The 17,794-nt window shown below is 39.8% G+C and overlaps 1 protein-coding gene across 1 annotated transcript in view; it reads right to left on the minus strand.

Moving 5' to 3' along the window:
* LOC137155263 (uncharacterized) overlaps positions 1 to 17,794 on the minus strand; it is a 156,249-nt gene that overhangs the window by 87,633 nt on the left and 50,822 nt on the right. Inside the window, exons 13-21 of the mRNA XM_067551467.1 lie at positions 17,225 to 17,404; positions 14,833 to 14,985; positions 12,867 to 13,011; positions 9,994 to 10,152; positions 8,917 to 9,035; positions 7,467 to 7,748; positions 3,915 to 4,070; positions 3,201 to 3,385; positions 1,133 to 1,315 (exon numbers count right to left, since the gene is read on the minus strand). Coding sequence (XP_067407568.1) covers positions 1,133 to 1,315; positions 3,201 to 3,385; positions 3,915 to 4,070; positions 7,467 to 7,748; positions 8,917 to 9,035; positions 9,994 to 10,152; positions 12,867 to 13,011; positions 14,833 to 14,985; positions 17,225 to 17,404 — 1,562 coding nt within the window. The remainder of the gene's footprint in view (positions 1 to 1,132; positions 1,316 to 3,200; positions 3,386 to 3,914; positions 4,071 to 7,466; positions 7,749 to 8,916; positions 9,036 to 9,993; positions 10,153 to 12,866; positions 13,012 to 14,832; positions 14,986 to 17,224; positions 17,405 to 17,794) is intronic.

Raw genomic sequence — 17,794 nt, forward strand, 5'->3', positions numbered from 1 at the left:
TGAGTATCTTCAGCCTATTAAGTTGTTCTTGTTATTTCAACTCTTGACTTCCACAATGCCTTTGCACAGATAGGAGCAATCCCACTGTTTCCTGGAAATATTTCTGTTTAGTTTGTCATGTATCATATATCCCTACCCCTCATTGCCCTCTTGCTGAAATACACTGTTATATGCAAGCCACTTCTCATTGCTTCTGAGCTGGCCCAGAGACACCTTCCTTGTACAAGACCTAGAGTTGATTTTGCTTATATAAGCGTAAATACATTTTCACAAAGTGGCCACTGTAGCACCATCCAGAAGAACCAAAGGAAATAATGCCTTGTTCAAATCTCATGATCCCAGTAGCCTCCAGAGCCCATGAACCTTTTCACTCCCAAAGTTACATCTTCTGACAAAGACGAAGGGATAAACTGATTCTCCTCTATGGCCCAGTAAAATGTATGAAAATCTTAATCACTTCAGAGACCAGGACTCTAACCAGTTTCACTTTCCTGCCCACCCACTGATAGCCCTGTGTTCAGAATAATAATGAAGAACCAAAAACTTTCTGTGCCAGTGCACCATGAGAAATGTTGGCACCAGGAAATAAAGATGTGTGCATCAGGACTTGCACCTGTGCTTGGCAGCTCTGTCAGACTTTTCTTCATCAGTAACACATTCATTTGCTTGCAAAACTCACTGAAAAAATTTTAGTCACACTAAGCTGAGTCCTAAGATCCTTCATCAGTTTTTCTCAGTCCTTACTCAGCAAAACTCCCACCAAAGCAATGGGACTTTTGCCTGAGTAAGAATCAAGCAAAAATTGAAAAAGGACATCAGGATTTGGCCCCGTACTTTTTTCCACTTTTACTAGCTCCTACTGGACCTTTATAAATATCAATGAAATATCTGAAGTGTGAATAGACCCAGAGAAGTGTCTTTTTTTTAAATGGCAAGTTTCTATAGGGCATATCTACAGCACACTCAGTGTCACTGTTCAGTTTAGTTCCAAAGTATAATCATTATAGCTATAGGGAGAAAATTGAATTCAAATGTAGAATCCCACACTGTTAGCAAACCTGCCAGCTAAGTTCTGATTTTAGAATATTATCATTGTTTGTGTTCTCTGGACATTGCACTCATCTGTCTTTACCTGAAATCAATTATCTCCATGGATTCTTCGGGGGTGTTCAAGAAAACTTTAAGCTCTTGTCCTTTTTTCACCTGGATTCCTCCATCGAGACTGGTTGATGTCCTCATTCCTGTTACCCAGTTCAAGCCAGCTCTTCCCAGAGTCCCCACAGTTCCCATTTCGGCAGAAATCTGAATAAAAGCACTGTCAAGAGATGCAAAGAAACAGTTCCCACTGAAAAGCACCTTCTTTATTTACAACATCGTTATCTAAGCCACAGATTTCTTATCTCTGTGGCACTGTACATGCTTCATTGCTAACTTGAAAACTGAAGTGAACATTTTGTTTTATTAAATAATTTTGAAATATTCAGACAGGCATTTTAACACAAGCCAAAGCAAAAATCTGTGTTATAAAAGAGATGTATACAAGCTGAGGAATTTAAACCTGGATTCAAATCCAAACTCCACCTGAGGAGGAAAGGAAAGAGGTTGGATCCAGTGTTTTGGTTTGGGTCTATTTCTATTTATATGTGACATAGTTAAATTCAAGAAAATAATTCAAGAACACTGCTAAAAGTCTGACAGAGTCAGATAAACTAATATAGGGTAGATCCTAATCTGATCTAATCTGGAATATAGCTCTATTGACACATACTGCAATTTATTCTCAGCTGCAAAATTAATTCATAACGTCGCAGAATATGATGTGAGGCTTATCAACATAGAGGAATAATTGGGCATACGGTTTTACACCAGTAGCCTCAAAAGAAGGAAGCAATACTTTGATCTGCCACATTTAATTCTGGGGGGCAAGGATTTCTATCTGTAACTCAGAAAAATCTTTAAACCGACATCTCATGTTCAGGAAACTGCTTTGGAAAAAAGTATAGTTGCGAGAGCACAATGTGAACAGGTTAGACAAACACAGGAGGTGTGTAATTTATCTAATTGGATTTAAAACAAACCTTCCCTCCCACTTTTTTTTTTTTTTTTTTAAAGTAGGCTAATTAATTGGTAGGAACACAGCAAAAGAATATTTCTGCCTGAATGACTTCAATGGAATGCCCTCATACTATTAAAAAACACTCAGGCTATATCCCATCCTCCAAGACCATTTGGACACAAAATCATGAAGACCCCTATGAAATCCAATGGAGAGTCAGCTGTGTTATATGAAAAGCAACTCATGAGATCACCCAACTGCAAACATTTAGAAACTTCATTTAGAGGTACTATAATTGGACTGGCTAAAGGAGCACAACAATAGAAATTTTAAAATTAAATGAACAGCATAGAAAACTGCTGCTTCCTGATAACATGGCAACATAGCCCACTGCTGGTTGCTGAATTGTTCTGCATGGATTTCCTAATTGATTGCAGAGCACATCCACACAGAACTTGTCCCTAAGGCATCACTTCATTCTCCTCACTTTCGGAAGTAATAAATACATGGTAACACTTCATACTTCTATAGCACTTTTCATCCATGTGTCTTATAAAGGTGAGTTAGGGTTATTAACCTCATTTTACAGATGGGAAATTTAAGGAACAAAGGGTACATCTACACAGCAACAAAAGACCAGCAGTCCAACCAGTGCTGGCCCAGTCAGCTAATGAGGGCTAGCGGGGCTGGGGCTGTAGGGCTAAAAATTGCAGTGTAGACGTTCAGTCTCAGGCTGGAACCTAGGCTCTGAAACCCCGCAAGAGGTTTTTAGCCCTGCGATCCCGAGTCAACTGACCTGGGCTCTGAGACTCAGTGCCATGGGGTTTTTACTGCACTGCAGACATACCCAAAGAGCAAAGTGTTCTGAGGCAGAAGCGGAACCAAGAACTCCTGATTCCCAGTCACATGTTCCAGCACTAAACCATGCTGCCTCCCTTCTATTACTACAGTGCTTGAGTTAAAGATTTCTACCCAGTGCTTTCTGAAAGGCCCGTAGGATGCACTTCATGATGTTGGGTATACAAACCACAGTCCACACTGTAATCATTGTAATCACAGTGTGGTTCAAAGTAATTACAGTTTAACTATAATGTACCTGAATTATGAAGTGTATCTGCTCCCTACTATATAAAGCATCTTTTACCTTGGCTTGATATATCCATTTATGAAAAAATTTGATCGTTGTTTGAAATCCACATTCCCTTTGATTTTTACATTGGTTGCCGCTGAAGCATTTAAAGCCAGCCTAACTTGAAAGCCTGAAATTGATGGAAAGAACAATTCTTCGGTGGCCAGCCTCAGTCTTTTATTAAACTGGACCTCTTGCCCCTATAGCAAAATAATTAAACAAAATAGAATTGTTATGCATATCATAAAGTCAAACTCAAGAATTTTTCCAGATTTTGCTTGGGACAGAATTGCCTGCTGTGTTTGCCATAGCATTTGCCCTTCCACGGCAGGTCCTTTTCATTGAGCCAGATTTGGAAACGAATGAGAAACCAGCACCAAACCTTATTTTTGGAAAGGGCACAAATGCAGCTAGAGTAAGCCCTGTGTGGGTTTAAAGACTAGGTATTATTTTGCTGTGAAATATGAACATTTTTGGACAAGGCGAACAGGGACAAGAATAACCCAGATATTAAACCAAATTTTATTCATAGTGACACAAACTCATCCCCATCTGTTGCAACCCAGAGTAGATCCCATGTATTTCCCAGTCTCAGAGGTTTCTGAAAAATATTCTGATTTGGTTTGATTTAAAGAAATAATAATCCATGTTATTCACCCTCTTACATATCAGTTCAAAACTAGTTTCTACAAGCACCCACTTTCAAACAGCAAAACGGTAACCTTTTACCTTTAGAAGCTTGACAGTCAGCTCCGCCAGGTTCAGGGAATAATGTTTCACTTGCCTCTTTATATCTTCACAGGCTAAAAAGCTGAGTTCATTTCCAAAGATCTTGATGCTGAGCTCACATTTCAGCTCCTTCTTTTTCCCCATCTTTTCAGTAAACTGACAGAGTGGTACAGAGTTATTTAGGAGTAGGGGATATTTGCACAAAATGCTATTCAAACTCACAGCAAACACATCTCCGATCCAGTTCAGATTATTAGCTGAGGGAATGGCTGGGCATTTGAACCCACATAAATGTGACCAGCCTATATGAGACCCTGGTTATTAGGTCTTCTGTGTCCTGTACAGCAGCACTTTAGTTCCATTCCTCACATCAATGATCAACTGCTTTCAGCCAGTAGCAGAAGTGACAGCTGTTCCCAAGTGAGAATACCCAAGATGGGTGAGTGATGGGGCTCCTGAAATGCTGAACACTGCTGTGCCAGCCACAGCCACAGCCACAGCAGTGCTACAAACCAGAGACAGATGTGGCTTTGGGGATACAAAACCCCAGTCCTCCCTGGAATAATAATCTTTGACTCCTGCTGTGAATGGAACCCACCCATCCTATGAGTGCCATGTTTGCCTCCAGAGATCACCAGCCTTCACTGACTGCCACCTCGATTTCAAACCCTTCAGAGTACAGCCTCTTCCCCTGACCACAATGTTGAGAAAGTGGCAGAGGTTGACATAGTTGTGTCATTGGGTTCCTAACTGCTGTGAAAACCTTTTGCCTGTTTCTCCATATGTCCCTATATAATAATTTTAGTAAATCTGGTTGAAATTTTTTAAAATTTAAAATGTTCAGATTTGAACAAAAATGGGGAAAATATTTTCATGACATTTTCATGAATTATGCCCCCAATTTTGTTTCCATCTTTATTTTTAGGGGCTGTATGTTCTTAAAACTTTCAGCATTAAATCCGTGTGTAATAATTTGGGGGTTCCAGCTTTACCGCTTCTGAATTGTGGATGAGTTTATGACACTGTATCATGAAATTACTATGTCATGGTAAGCATATACATAGGTGGATCCACCATGAGTTAGCAGGGTCATGCCACATCTCTACCAAGCCTGAGACAATGGTGGGTGATCAACCCCCAGTGATTGTCTAGTTTTTAAAAAAAAACACCTTGGGACAATGGGTTTGCTCTAGCAGGGAGAAGACACTAACTCCTCTTGCTCTGGTTTGGGAGGAAGTTACCAAAGTTACCAAAAGGCAGAACAAAAAAAGCAGGTGACCCTGGCAGAATCTATAAATGGATGCATGGGGGTGGGGGAGGGAACTGGGAGAGAGAACCATATTGCACCAGATTAAAATGAGAGAGGCTGCTGCAGGGGCAAGGCAAGTAAGGGGACAGAGGACCTTGCCTTCCTCAGGGAACACAGATGATCCCCCAAGAACTCCCAAGGGAAGGGTGAGCTAGTGAGAAACATTGCCTTTAGGAAGTGTGATTGTTTTCTGTGTAATCTGTACTCTCCTGTGCTTTACGTGATTACAAGTAACAGAGCACTCATGTGTTAGACTCTGACCAAAGTGTCTCTGTATGGTACCGGTTTCACTACATCTTTGTACCCCTGAGGAGCTGAACTGTGAACCAGAAGCTTTACGCCTTCGGGGTGGAATTCTGGGAATGGGTGCGTTTAAGTTCCCCCTCCTTGGGGGTTCCTTGGGGCTGACTGCCGGTCCTGGGGCTTAGGGCAGGTGGGCTGAGAGCCCCATTTCTTAGGATGGGTAACAGACAGAGTCAGAGCCCAGAAAACGTGCCAGAGAAGCCAAGGGGGAGATTGCCCCCTGCAGCTTTAGAAGCTTAGCACACTCAGCAATAGAGGCTCAGATTCCCCTCACAGCAGTCCTAGCAGCAAGGATCTGGGACACCCTGGCTGTGCAAACTAAAACCTATCATGCAAACATTCACACAAATACCTAACTTTAAGTATGTGGAGCAGTCTCCTATTAATTTCAATGGGACTACTTAGGAGTTTAAAGTAAAGCACTTGCATAAGCATATGCAAAATTGGGACCAGAATTTGTGTAAAAGTAAACACATTAAACAACAATTAAAATAATAAAAAGCTGATAAATTTGAACCATTTTAAAATGTATTTAGCCTCTGTTTCCAGAATAATTATGAATAGATTTTGATTTTCTCAAAGGTATTTGTTATTTGAACATATTAGACCACACTACTTGCTATTAGAAAATTGGCTTGTATTGAGTAGTTGTGACAAGTTAAATAAGTCATGTGGTAGTGTCTGTCATCTGATTAGGTTTTTTAAAAAACCACATGATTTTGCTGGGTAAATTCATAAAAGGCAAATTTTCCCTGTGTATTCACACAAACCTAAAAGTTGCTTTCTGAGACCAAAAATGCTAGTAAAAGTTGATTACAAGAATGTCCACAGAAAGAGGCACAAATACAGCCAAAGAAAATCCAGGCACAAATATAGTCAAATGTAGTGCTCACAGAAATGTGTTTCCATTATCTGCTCGGCTTTAATATCAATCATGTGGATGCTCCTATAAACCACAGTTATCTCTTAGTTTTCAAAAGAAAAAAAAATATGGTAAATTATAATGTACTTCAAAAAGACCAATTCATTCATAATTAAATGAGTAGTAAATGTAAAAAAAGCCAACCTTTCAGCCAAAGAACTTCTCTCATAACCCAAAATATGAAATGTTAAATCTGTTTATTTTAATTCACAGAAAGAAATACACTTTCCTAACACTGGCTCATTGCTGTGTATATAAACACATTTCTTGCAGAGAATCAGGAATGAAATGCCTTGCTTGGTTCTGACCTAAACCAATGGACTCTTTTTTCTCACTCTGTATCACAGTATCTGCTGCCAGAGACACTGGCTTACATCACAGTGAACCCTAACGAGAGAGATGATCTTATATTTAAGGTAAACTAAAGACATTGTGCTCCCCAGCCTTTCTAATCAATTGTGGTAATTTATCAGACTATACCTCAGCTGTTCCAGCCAGTCCCCACCACCTCCCAGTCAATTCTGCCCGGAGCACGGGTTATTCCAAACTCTAGTCTTCAGTTCATTGGTCGCTGCACAATGGCATCCCATTGCAGCTCAGAGCACATGCAGTGGAATAGGAAATGAGTAACAGCAATGCACCAAGGCAGAAGTTCAACATTCAGGGTCTGCTTGTGTTCCTCTTGAAATCAATGAACAAAAAAAGGCATCAATAGGAACAAGATTACACTTCAGATTACAGAAGGGAAACCTAAAGTACTGGTGATGTACAAGACTGCCTGGGAACCAATGCTCTGAGATCATTAATATAGCTTCTGCAAAACAGAGGACATGATTCTGCACTTCTTTGAATCTTGCATAGTCAGTAACACCTGTGCAAAGTGATTGTAAAACACTGCCAGATCAGAAGGGTAACATTCTACACCCTTTTTATACAGGAGCTCGAGGCAATTCTAGATTAGACCCAGAGACTACTTTCAAGTGGCACAGTCTTTACTAGGATATGTATATTCACTTACCTTTTTCACTAACTCACTCATCTTATTGTACTTTCCCCCTGGACAGCTCTGCTTTGCTTTTCTTAACTTGGGCTTGCCAACTTTGGTCACAAGACGCTCTCCACGGCTGTATCTCTTTGAAGTCAGCTTCTTCTGTTTGTTTTTTCCAGCTGTCTCCACTGGATTTTCTGACTTGGAGTTTCTTTCATCAGTATTTGTAAACAAGTATTCACTAAAAGTAGCAGAGTGCTGGCCAAACATCTTCTGCATGAGGTCCTCTGCATTCTCTAACCGTACACTAAGCTAGGGGAGAACATACAGTGTTTAGAAGACCAAACATAGATGGACATAAACATGTCCGTACTCAGCAAATAGAAATTTAACTAACAACATGGCTCTGGACAGGCAAAATCTAGACTTCTATAGCAACAATGGATTAGCCATACCAGACCAAACCATTAATTCCTCAAGTCCAATATCCTACCTCAGGCAGTGGTCAATGCTGGATGCCTCAGTAATAACTTCCATACTGCAACTAGCCAACTATGTGATACTATATATTGGGGGAAATTTCTTTCTTGATCTGGCAATAATCCATTTATACCCTGGACCATGTGTTTAGGCTACACCTAGCTTAGCACGTTACAAATAATACTGGTTGTACAATTACATTCCTCTTTTTCTGTGCTACATAGAAACTTAAGTATGGTTCTGTTCAGAAGGCTGACTAAAATGGCATTCTAAAGCTCACTATCTAATTGGTACACATTACATGTCAAAAGATTTTTTCTAACTACTCGTCCTGCAAATGCAACCTGGTATCTGAAAGTAAAGCTGAATTTTTTCCTTCATGGGCATCTTCCTCAGCAATAAAGATTCTGGAGGCCAAACTGTGCCTTCAGTCCCAGCTGTGCAGTTCCAGGTATAACTGAGGGTACAATTTAAAGACAAATTAAGTTGTATATAGGTCACCACTTTGTAATGACCACGACCATGAGTTATCAGCAGGGATTTAACCTGGTGCCTTCAGCAACAAAAGCACAGCCCTCTACCTCTTGAACTAAAGGAGTAACTCTGTTGTGTTGAATCCAGCTCCCACTGAAGCAATGAAAAGATTCCTAATTACATCAATAGGCACTGGATTTGGGCTTAGCTGGCAGCAGTACTAGACTTCATCTTCAGTGTGCACGAGGCATCAATGGAGGATATGATTTGCTTGGCTTGTGTGCTACATTAACACAATGGAGAAAGTTATTGGTTTGAATACAAATCAACCCGTTGACTGAAGTGTTGAAAGGACACTTTCATAAACTCACCGGATGAGTCTGAGATAAAATATTCATTACTCTCAATAAAAAAAACAAACAACTTGATCAAGAAATTGTAACTGGAAACTATACCTAGAAATTATAAAGCTTTTCTTTCTATTTCAATACACTAACCATCAGAATGTACAGAAAACAGAATGTACCTCCAGTAGATTTATAGCCCGCCCTAGGATGTGTATAGTAAAGTTTGCCATTGTTGATCGTGGGATGAAAGATGCAGGAGAAAAGACCAGTGATGCCTCCACATTTGCTCCTGCAGTTGCTGCAATATAAAATTTCAGATATTGGGTCATTCTGAGATCAAATATTATCATTTACTTTTCAAGTCCCAGCCATTCTCTATGAATTGGCAGCTTTGTCCTTTATGGAGAAGAAGAAAACATTCAGCCAACAGATGAATCCATTTGTTAATCCTTTAACGTAGCAAAAACTCAGTGGATATCACTATATGCACAAATCCTGGCTAACCTAGAGGAAGAAGCATTTATGATATATGTCTTACATATAATGAAAGAGGAAGAGTTTTATAGCGCATGAGAAAAAATACTAACCAGACTTTGCTTCTGAGAAACTAAACCAAAAGACAGATGTGCCAAAAAACCAAAAAGAATCTACCTCAATCTCCTCTCACACCAGCATGAATCCAGAGAAGTCAACAGAGGTGCATCAAAATAAAAACAATGTAAGTGACAGGAGAAGCAGGCCCAAAGTATTTCTCAGAGAGTTCTGTTTAGCAGTGTATTTGGTGCCTAGTGGTTTGGGACTCACTACTGATACACAGAAAGGCAAGAGTTCAGAGGTGATTTTAGGGAACCTCCTCCGCAAGTTGGCATATAACACAGAGGAAACACATTTGCTAACCATATCTACTTACTATCAACGTTTGCACTAGCCTGAACACCAGTCTCTTGTTGCTGCTATGGAGGTCCATAAAGGAAGGATGGTGAAATCAAAGAAATAACTAGCAAGTACCAAAACAAAGTCCATTGGATTTGTTTTCCCTTTCACTCACACATGTTGTACACCATCACATTCAATGGAGTGATCACTTATTTGCACCAAACAGAAGTGAGAGCAGAATCAGGCTCTTTGTTTGCATATCTGGGTTCTATCATTCACAAAAATTAAAATACTCTGTGGAAAAGTGAGTAATAAAGAAATAAGAAAGCCACACAAGGATCTAAAACATGCAGAGGGTCCAGTTTTAAAGCTCAACACACCTGAACGGAAAGTGACATCTGAATATGAGGAATATTTCCATCTCTCCCAGTCAAACTCTCTGCTAAGGATATCATCAGGAAGAGAATCTCTAAGGTGCTGCTTCAGTGGGTCATCTGTCTCCAGGAGCTGAGAGAGGTGACTCCAAACAAAAGAACCCACTTAAAATAGACGAAGAAAAAGGCTTGTAAATCACAAGGAGAGGGCTTTTTTTTTTTTTTTAATGAAATAAGTTACAGTACCAGATTATTCACTTATTTACACTGGTGCAAACCCAGAGTCACTCCCCCAACTTCACAGGGGTTAACTCCAGCATAAACCAGTATAACAGAGAACAGAGTCTAGACCAGTTTTAATGCATCCTAGTAACCGCTAGAGTCTGTTTTGTGTTTCAGAGATATTTACAAACTTGCTAATTGCTGTAGTTAACTAACTGTATTTAAAGATAACAAACCTCACTATTTACAGCAATCAAGGGGTTTTTTTAAATAAAAAGTATGAAATAGTACAAGGGAATGCTATAGATTGGAGGTAAAATGGGCTCCAATGATTTAGAATTATTCTGGATTTGCACTAGCATAACAGAGAAACATCTGGCCCTCAGGCACCAAATAAAACCTTACTGAAGAAAACAACTGGTTTGAAAAAATTAACATTGGCCACATTATCCATTATTCCCTAACTTCATTCTTGGAAATGGCAGAGCCATTTTGGTGAAACTTTAAAAAAAAAAAAAAAAAAAAAAATTCAGGCTGGGACAGAGAGAAAGCACAGAAAATTCTAGCGTGAACAGTTAAAGTTTGGCAAAGTTATAAACAATTGAAAAGAGAGCTTTATAATGAAAAGTGTTAAGCAATCTTAAATACAGACATCACTAACAGCCCCGCTTGTGATACCACCTAAATAAACTCATGCAATCAGTACTTTTCTCAAGGTTTACAATTCCATGTGCAATTCTGTTTCCATCTTACAAGAAAACTGGCAATGAAAGCTCTTATATAAAGTAAATAAATCGGAGACGGTTACACTTTTGGAATCCAGTTCTCTAGCAGGAGATTACCAATTGCTTCCTGCACTGGCTGCAGATAGGAGTTCCCATGCTCCAGCTTCACATAGAATTACAGTATTTATATAATTGTTTGGGAGGGGGTTGTAATGCAGCTTCATTTTTCATGAGTTTTTATTCTGAACAAGGAGCCTGAAAACCAATGTGTGCTTTATGCCCTGAAGGGCATCTAGTAAATTTGCATCTATTATGTGACTGGTGTAAATTCAGCATGCTCAGAAGCCCAACAGAAAAATCAAGACTGTATCTAGATTTTAGGGTTATTGCCCTCAATGACTGGTGCAACTGGACAAGTTTTCGATTCCTGTTCAAATCTGGCTCATAAATCAAAACTAATACAGATTTTGTGTTTACAAAGTAAAGGATCACTATTTGTGCTCATTCTTGTCAGGGTTTGAAAGCCCTGGATCACATAATAATTATTCCTTGTTGACTATGGTGAGGTTGTTTATAGAAAATCCCCACTTCATCATAAATCCTGGATCATTTTAGACATGTATGCTTTTGTATAGGAAGCTGGCGAGGTTCTGCACTTTTATGTAACTTGGTTGCTTATCATTTTCACTCTAGGTAAAATGGCTTCTCCTCTGGAAAATCTATCACATAAACAAAGTCAGTGTTTTAAACCTAGCGTGATGGATTTTCTATTCAGCATCAATTTTCAATTCAGTATCTAATGTCAGCAATCAGACACAGGTCAGGCAGCAATCAGTCATGGGTTGGGTTGGAAACACTGAAGAAGGCAGCACAAAATAAAACAAAGAAAAAGACAGCTATATTGTTGCCTAGAAACTATGCATCTGGGCATATTCTAAATACGTAAAACAGTCAGAGATATGTTTCTAAACAACATCCCTTCTAATCCAGCATGTTCCCCTTCCCACACTTTTCTTCTTCTCTAGTATATTGACGAGTTGTTATTGCTGTTGTTTATTACTAAGTCCAAATTTTAGTCTCCAGAGCACTTCCAGGTGGTGTGAGGAGCTGCTTCTGTCATAACGATGCAGCATCTCTCAGTCTGTCTTGCTGCTATTTGCAAACAAGTCCAAAACTCTTAAGGTTTCCAACCAATGTATGATCAATTCAATTAAAATTAATACACCCCTCTATCCACCCTTCTGAACTGCTTTGTGTCTGTCTTCAGTGTACATTCAACCACAATTAAATACACAGAGAACACCAAAACCGATGGACAACAAATGCAAAGGAGGACAGTCACACAGCTAGCCAGCACAGGATCCCGGAGAGAGAAGTAGAAGCGAAGCTGTACACAATAAGAGGTGATTCAATATTAATAAATGTGTAGTGCTATACCCAGTTAACAGCAAATATAAAATGGGGAGACTGGGAACATTTTAAAGGGGCACTGTGAAATACTTTGTAAAAGCTGTTTTTATAATGCCTCTCGCCTGTAATAATTTTCAGGAGCTTTAGAAATTTGTTTACTTTTCTCCTTCTCCATTCAGCAAACTTTATAATTAGCCATTTGTGTTTATAATGTAATAGAACTCAGCATGGCCTGTTGGTCACCTCTCAGACTCCGTGATAGTGTCAATGCATGTTTAATAAATGCTGCCAACCAGAGGAGCTCACACCTGGTTTTCTTATATGTGCCACACCAAACTGGTGACAACTTTTTAAAAAAGTAATTAAACCTCCCAAATTCTAACAGTTTTAAAGTAGGTAACATGTGGAGCTCAAATAGGTTGGTACCTCAGACCTCTAATAGGAATCTTAAATTAAAATCTTTAAAGGTCTAGAAAATAAAATATTTAGGTATTCTTAACATTTCAGTAGCTGTCTGCTGACCTTGGCTGGATGTCTCCTTCTGCAAAGTCTGTTGTACTTGGTTAAACAGCTCTTCACTTGGACATTTCATTGCTATATAATATGAAGCAATTCTTATTTCCACATCATCATCGGCTGCTTGATATAGCCGGACTAATACAGTACGCTTAAAAGAAAGAGATGAAGGTATTTACTCCCCTAAAATAGCTGCTGTGCATTAATTTCTAGGTATAAGTGGCCTTTCTTTCTGAAAGAGCTCATTGCTACAAGCACTCGGAAGAAAGTAAGTTGTTTTATACAAAAGAAATGTACACACATATATACAGCACAGCATCCTGTTCACAAAGTCCCAGTTACACAGAATGGGCTGGAGCCTGTATCCATTGAGCTATAGGAGAGCATTACCATTAACATAGATGAGTTCAGAACTGGGCCCATGGGTAGTGCATGACTCCTGTGTTTGGGGAGGCTGGGCGTGAACACCAAAAGCTCCCTAGAAGTGTAGGGGGGAACCAGTGCCCAGACCATGGCTCCGCCCCTGCTCGGCCTCCACCCCCGAGGCCCCTGCCCACCACTCGCGCCTCTCACCTCAGAGAGGGGCGAGCGGCAGAGGGGGTGGAGACAGAAAGGCACGAGTGGTGGACAGGGGGGCCTTGGGTGTAGAGAGGGCGGGAGAGGGGACTCAGGAGGAAGGGGCAGAGAGGAGTGAGCAGGGAGCCCTCAGGGGAAGATGCGGCACAAGGAGGGGAAGAGGAGCAGTGTGGGCAAGGCCATGAGGGAAGATGACGAGCAGGGCCTCAGGGCGGAGCCTTAGCCCAGGTGCCCTTTTGGTGGCAGCTCTCCAAGGGAAGCGTGCCACATCTTGTTTGGGGAGGCTTAACTTTCTCTAGCTTCTTATACCCACCACCCATGACTGTTTCAAGTAGCAGAATTTACTAGTACAGGACCAAATCCTCAGTTCCTTATTCAGAGCCTGATCCTGCTAACACTTCTGGGTCTGAGTAACTTTTCTTCACATGGGCAGGTCTCCTTCCATAGGTGGAAAAAAATCATTTTGTCCACCCAATGTTTAAGTCAATACAATGTCATTTATTCTTTTCTAATTAATGGTGTTACATGTGACAATTTGTTTTTATCTCTGAGTATATACCAGTGAGTTGTATAACCCAGTTATACCATTGAACTGCACACAAAATGTCAATTGATTTCAGTGACAGCTCTGTATTTGTCACAATGGCAGGATCAAGGTAAGTGTGTCAGCCTTGAAAGTAAATCAATTAACGAAATGAGTAGAAAATGATTGGTCTTTCTTATACCTGAGAGTGAGAGTCCTCTCAAGCGTGGGAGGAAATTCCAACAAGACATGCTATAGGCTAGTTTTGCCTCAGTAAGGCCTGCTAGATATGGCTTTATATTTTTGTTAGTACCAGATGCTCTGTCAACCATTTACTTTTCTCTAGCCACTTAAGAATGGGAAAGTCTCATTTGTGACTAGGCTGAATTTCCTTAGCTTATCCATTGCATAAAGCTTCCAATACTTTGCATTGCACAAAAGGAGATTTTTTAAAAAGCACGTGAGCCCTCAGGGACTTCACCAAGGCAAGACAAGGCAAGCCAAACAGCTCAAGTTACCACCTTTTATCAATTTACCAACAGCTACCATAGTGGGATACTGAAGTTATCTAAGCATAGTGCTAAAGCGATACCTCCAATATTACAATGTGGTAATTATATTGCACTTTCATTATGTCAAAAGGTACCTTTTGCCTGTGAAAAGATTACATGTGTCAAGCAAAAATCGAAGTGCCTTTTTTGCTTCTCCGACAAGACCATGATCCTTCCCAAGCTCGCCCGCAGAACAAAGACGACTGTTGGGAGATGCTTTTATACTTAGTTCCCATTTGTTTGCACACTCCAAAATTATCTCACACAGCACAGATTCCAATACAGCACCAATAAACCATCAACCACTGAACACAACACTTACATTGGCAGCACAGGGAATGCGCCTGAAGGCTTGTATGGCAGCCAGGCGGATTTCAGTAGGGTTGCTTCTCAGGGATGCACAAGAACTCAGGACAGGCGTTAGAGATGTAGCTGCCAGCCCTGCATTTCCAATTGCTTTTAACACTAGCTGCAGCTGAAAACACAAGTAAGTCAAAACGGGAAACTGAGGTCATCTGCATGAGATATTTTATTACCCTCACATTTTCTTTCAAAATGTTCTGCCTACAAGAGATTTCTGCTCACCATTTTATTGCAGTATGGGGAATAACAAACCACAAACATGAGCAGATCTGCGGAATGAACTGCAGAGAAAAATTGCTTGGACACAAGATGCAAAGGTATAATTTCAGACACTTCTGTATTGTTGCTATGTTCTTCTTGCAAAATTTCAGAACAGCAAACACAGAGAGTAACTTTGGAGATCGCCTGAAGTCAAATGTTTAGTTCAGAGAAGGTGATAACAGAATATCTGCCTATCTGCCAGAAGATCGGGGCTGGTCACAACTGAAAAGATTTGCCGGCATAGCTATGTCAGTTTGGAGTGTAAAAGCATTTCACCCCTACCTGATGATACTCCAGAAGAAGTCTTAGTGTTGACCTAGTTATACTGGCAAAAGTAACTGCAGAGTTAAAATGTGTAAGAAGCAGCTGTAATTACACTAAAGGAGACTCAGGCCCTATTTAGTGCAGCGGATGTTTATGATGAGGCTTGAGACATGAAATTCTTTCTATTGTGCACAGATATTAAAGATCACATGGCAATTTTAGCAGAACTGTCCTAAGCCAAAAATATCTTCTCCTTCCCATGCATTGCAGCATATTGTTGCCCAGCTGGTGCCTGCCCTGACCCTCCTGAGGTGGCTGCATTTCAGTGGCTCTAAAAAATCAGGCCACTTTTATTTAGGCGCCTGGCTTTGTGTTTGAACATTTTGGCCAGATTTTGTACATCACTTTGGGATTCTTCAGGAACGTAAACATAAATTATTATTTTCATGCAAATCTCATGCATGTAACATCAAGGAAAAAGCCCTTCCATTATTTGAAAAAACCTTTTAAAAAAAAATTAGATTTAGTCAGAAATACATGTTGAAGAGATTAAGAGAAGTCTGGCTTGCTATCAGGAAATAGTTCCTAATAGTAAGAGCTATTAGATTGTGGAATAGTGCCCCAAGGGAAATGGTGGAAGCCCTATTGCTTGAGTTATTTAAAACCAGACTAGACACAGCACTAGAAGATATACAGTAGGGAACAATTCTCCCCAGCCTAGGAAAATGGACTACATAACCTCATACAGCAGATCTTTCCTGTTTGTCTTTCCATCTTCCTTCTACGATTCTATTGCCCACAGGGGCAGTCAAAAAAGTTCAGAAATGGAATTTTTATCTCAAAAGTTCGATTGAAATTCCCTTTACATAAAATGTGGTTTTTAAATTATTCCTGCAATAACTGCTGTAAACAGAACGGATAGTGAACAGATTGCTCAGATTATATGAAAAAAATAACTAAAACCAAGTGTGCTTTGCACATTGGGGCCATAAACAAATTCTAGAAGATGCAAAATACCTCTCATAGCATAGCACTTGGGGTCCTGCTATACTTAATAATATCTATCTGGCACACTGCCACTATGGTCTCTAAGTGTGAGAAAGAAGGAGCCACTTGATTAGGAAGAGGATGAAACAAAAGGAAGATATTTCTTTAAAGGTGAAATACAGTTAAAAATGAAGACTTCAGAAAAAAGGGCTGACTTGCTCCCAGTACAACTGAGAAGTCACACAAACAACTAAGACAATACCATTTCCGCTTTCCTTGGCAGGTCCTCCAACATCATGCCAGTCTAATCCAGCCATGCTGTGACTGCCCAGAGTGCATCATTCTATGATGTCACAGCTACCACTGTCTTGACTGCATGAAGTCAATCAAATGAAGGGACAGGGAACTTATTTGCATTGTGTTATCTGTGATTTTTAAAAGGTTTTTCATTATTTTATATCCAACAGGTTTTAAAACAACATGTTGCAAATAAAATTTAAAATCTGTATAAAGGACTAAAAAAGATCCAACACACTTGTACCTTTTTAGGCAATTTTCTAAAATGTTTTGTTGTCTGAATATCCAAAAATATCCAGGAGGGCAACTCTTTTCTGTCCAACAAACATCTTTTGGCCCATATACACTACCAAAGAATATAGCTGAAATGAGTAAAAGAACATGTACTTGTAGATTCAAAGGTATCCATATTCTCACTCCATTACATGTAATTTCCATCATACAGATTCTTATTTTCATTGTGTCTAGAGGGAGTAGAAGAGAGGAACGGGGTTTGAAACTTGTCTTCAGAGTTACTCCACTCTTGTCTAAATGACTGATACCTGGCTAAGTCCTGATTCTTGCAAGGTGCAGTTTCCTCCCAAGTATCCTTCCAGAATACTTATCACCATCTGTACTGCAGGCAGAAGGTCGCAGGCTCTGCTAGCTGAACAAAAGTGATGCACCAGAGCAGTTATTCCAAAGAAGGAACTGTGACTTGCTCCTGGTGACTGCAGCAAAGGCTGTAAATCAAGACAAGAATGACAGGCTACTTAAGAATTGTAATCCTCCTATTTATTATAATACCCTGAGCACTTTGATGGCATTTACATGTTCACAGAGATATACAAACATTAACTAATTCATCCTCAGACATTCTTATGAAGCCACAGAAAATAACCCCCACTTTCAAATATAGACTATTTTTCATTTGAAAGGTTTAATAGAAAACATGCTGGTGAGACTCAGAGGAAAACCCCAGATAATATGGTAAAAAAATCTTTCACTCTCATATGTTTAAGTGAGGATTGAATTAGAATGATCCTTGAGAGGACTCAAGGCCACTCTATAAAGTGAAATGCATTGCAAGACACTCCCAGTTCTTCAAACTCTCACATTGTTTATATTACAAA

The sequence above is a fragment of the Emydura macquarii genome, unplaced genomic scaffold, assembly GCF_026122565.2.
Source record: "Emydura macquarii macquarii isolate MOO-44397 ecotype Brisbane River unplaced genomic scaffold, CSIRO-AGI_Emac_v2 contig_1348, whole genome shotgun sequence".
In the NCBI taxonomy this organism is placed as follows: Eukaryota; Metazoa; Chordata; order Testudines; family Chelidae; genus Emydura; species Emydura macquarii.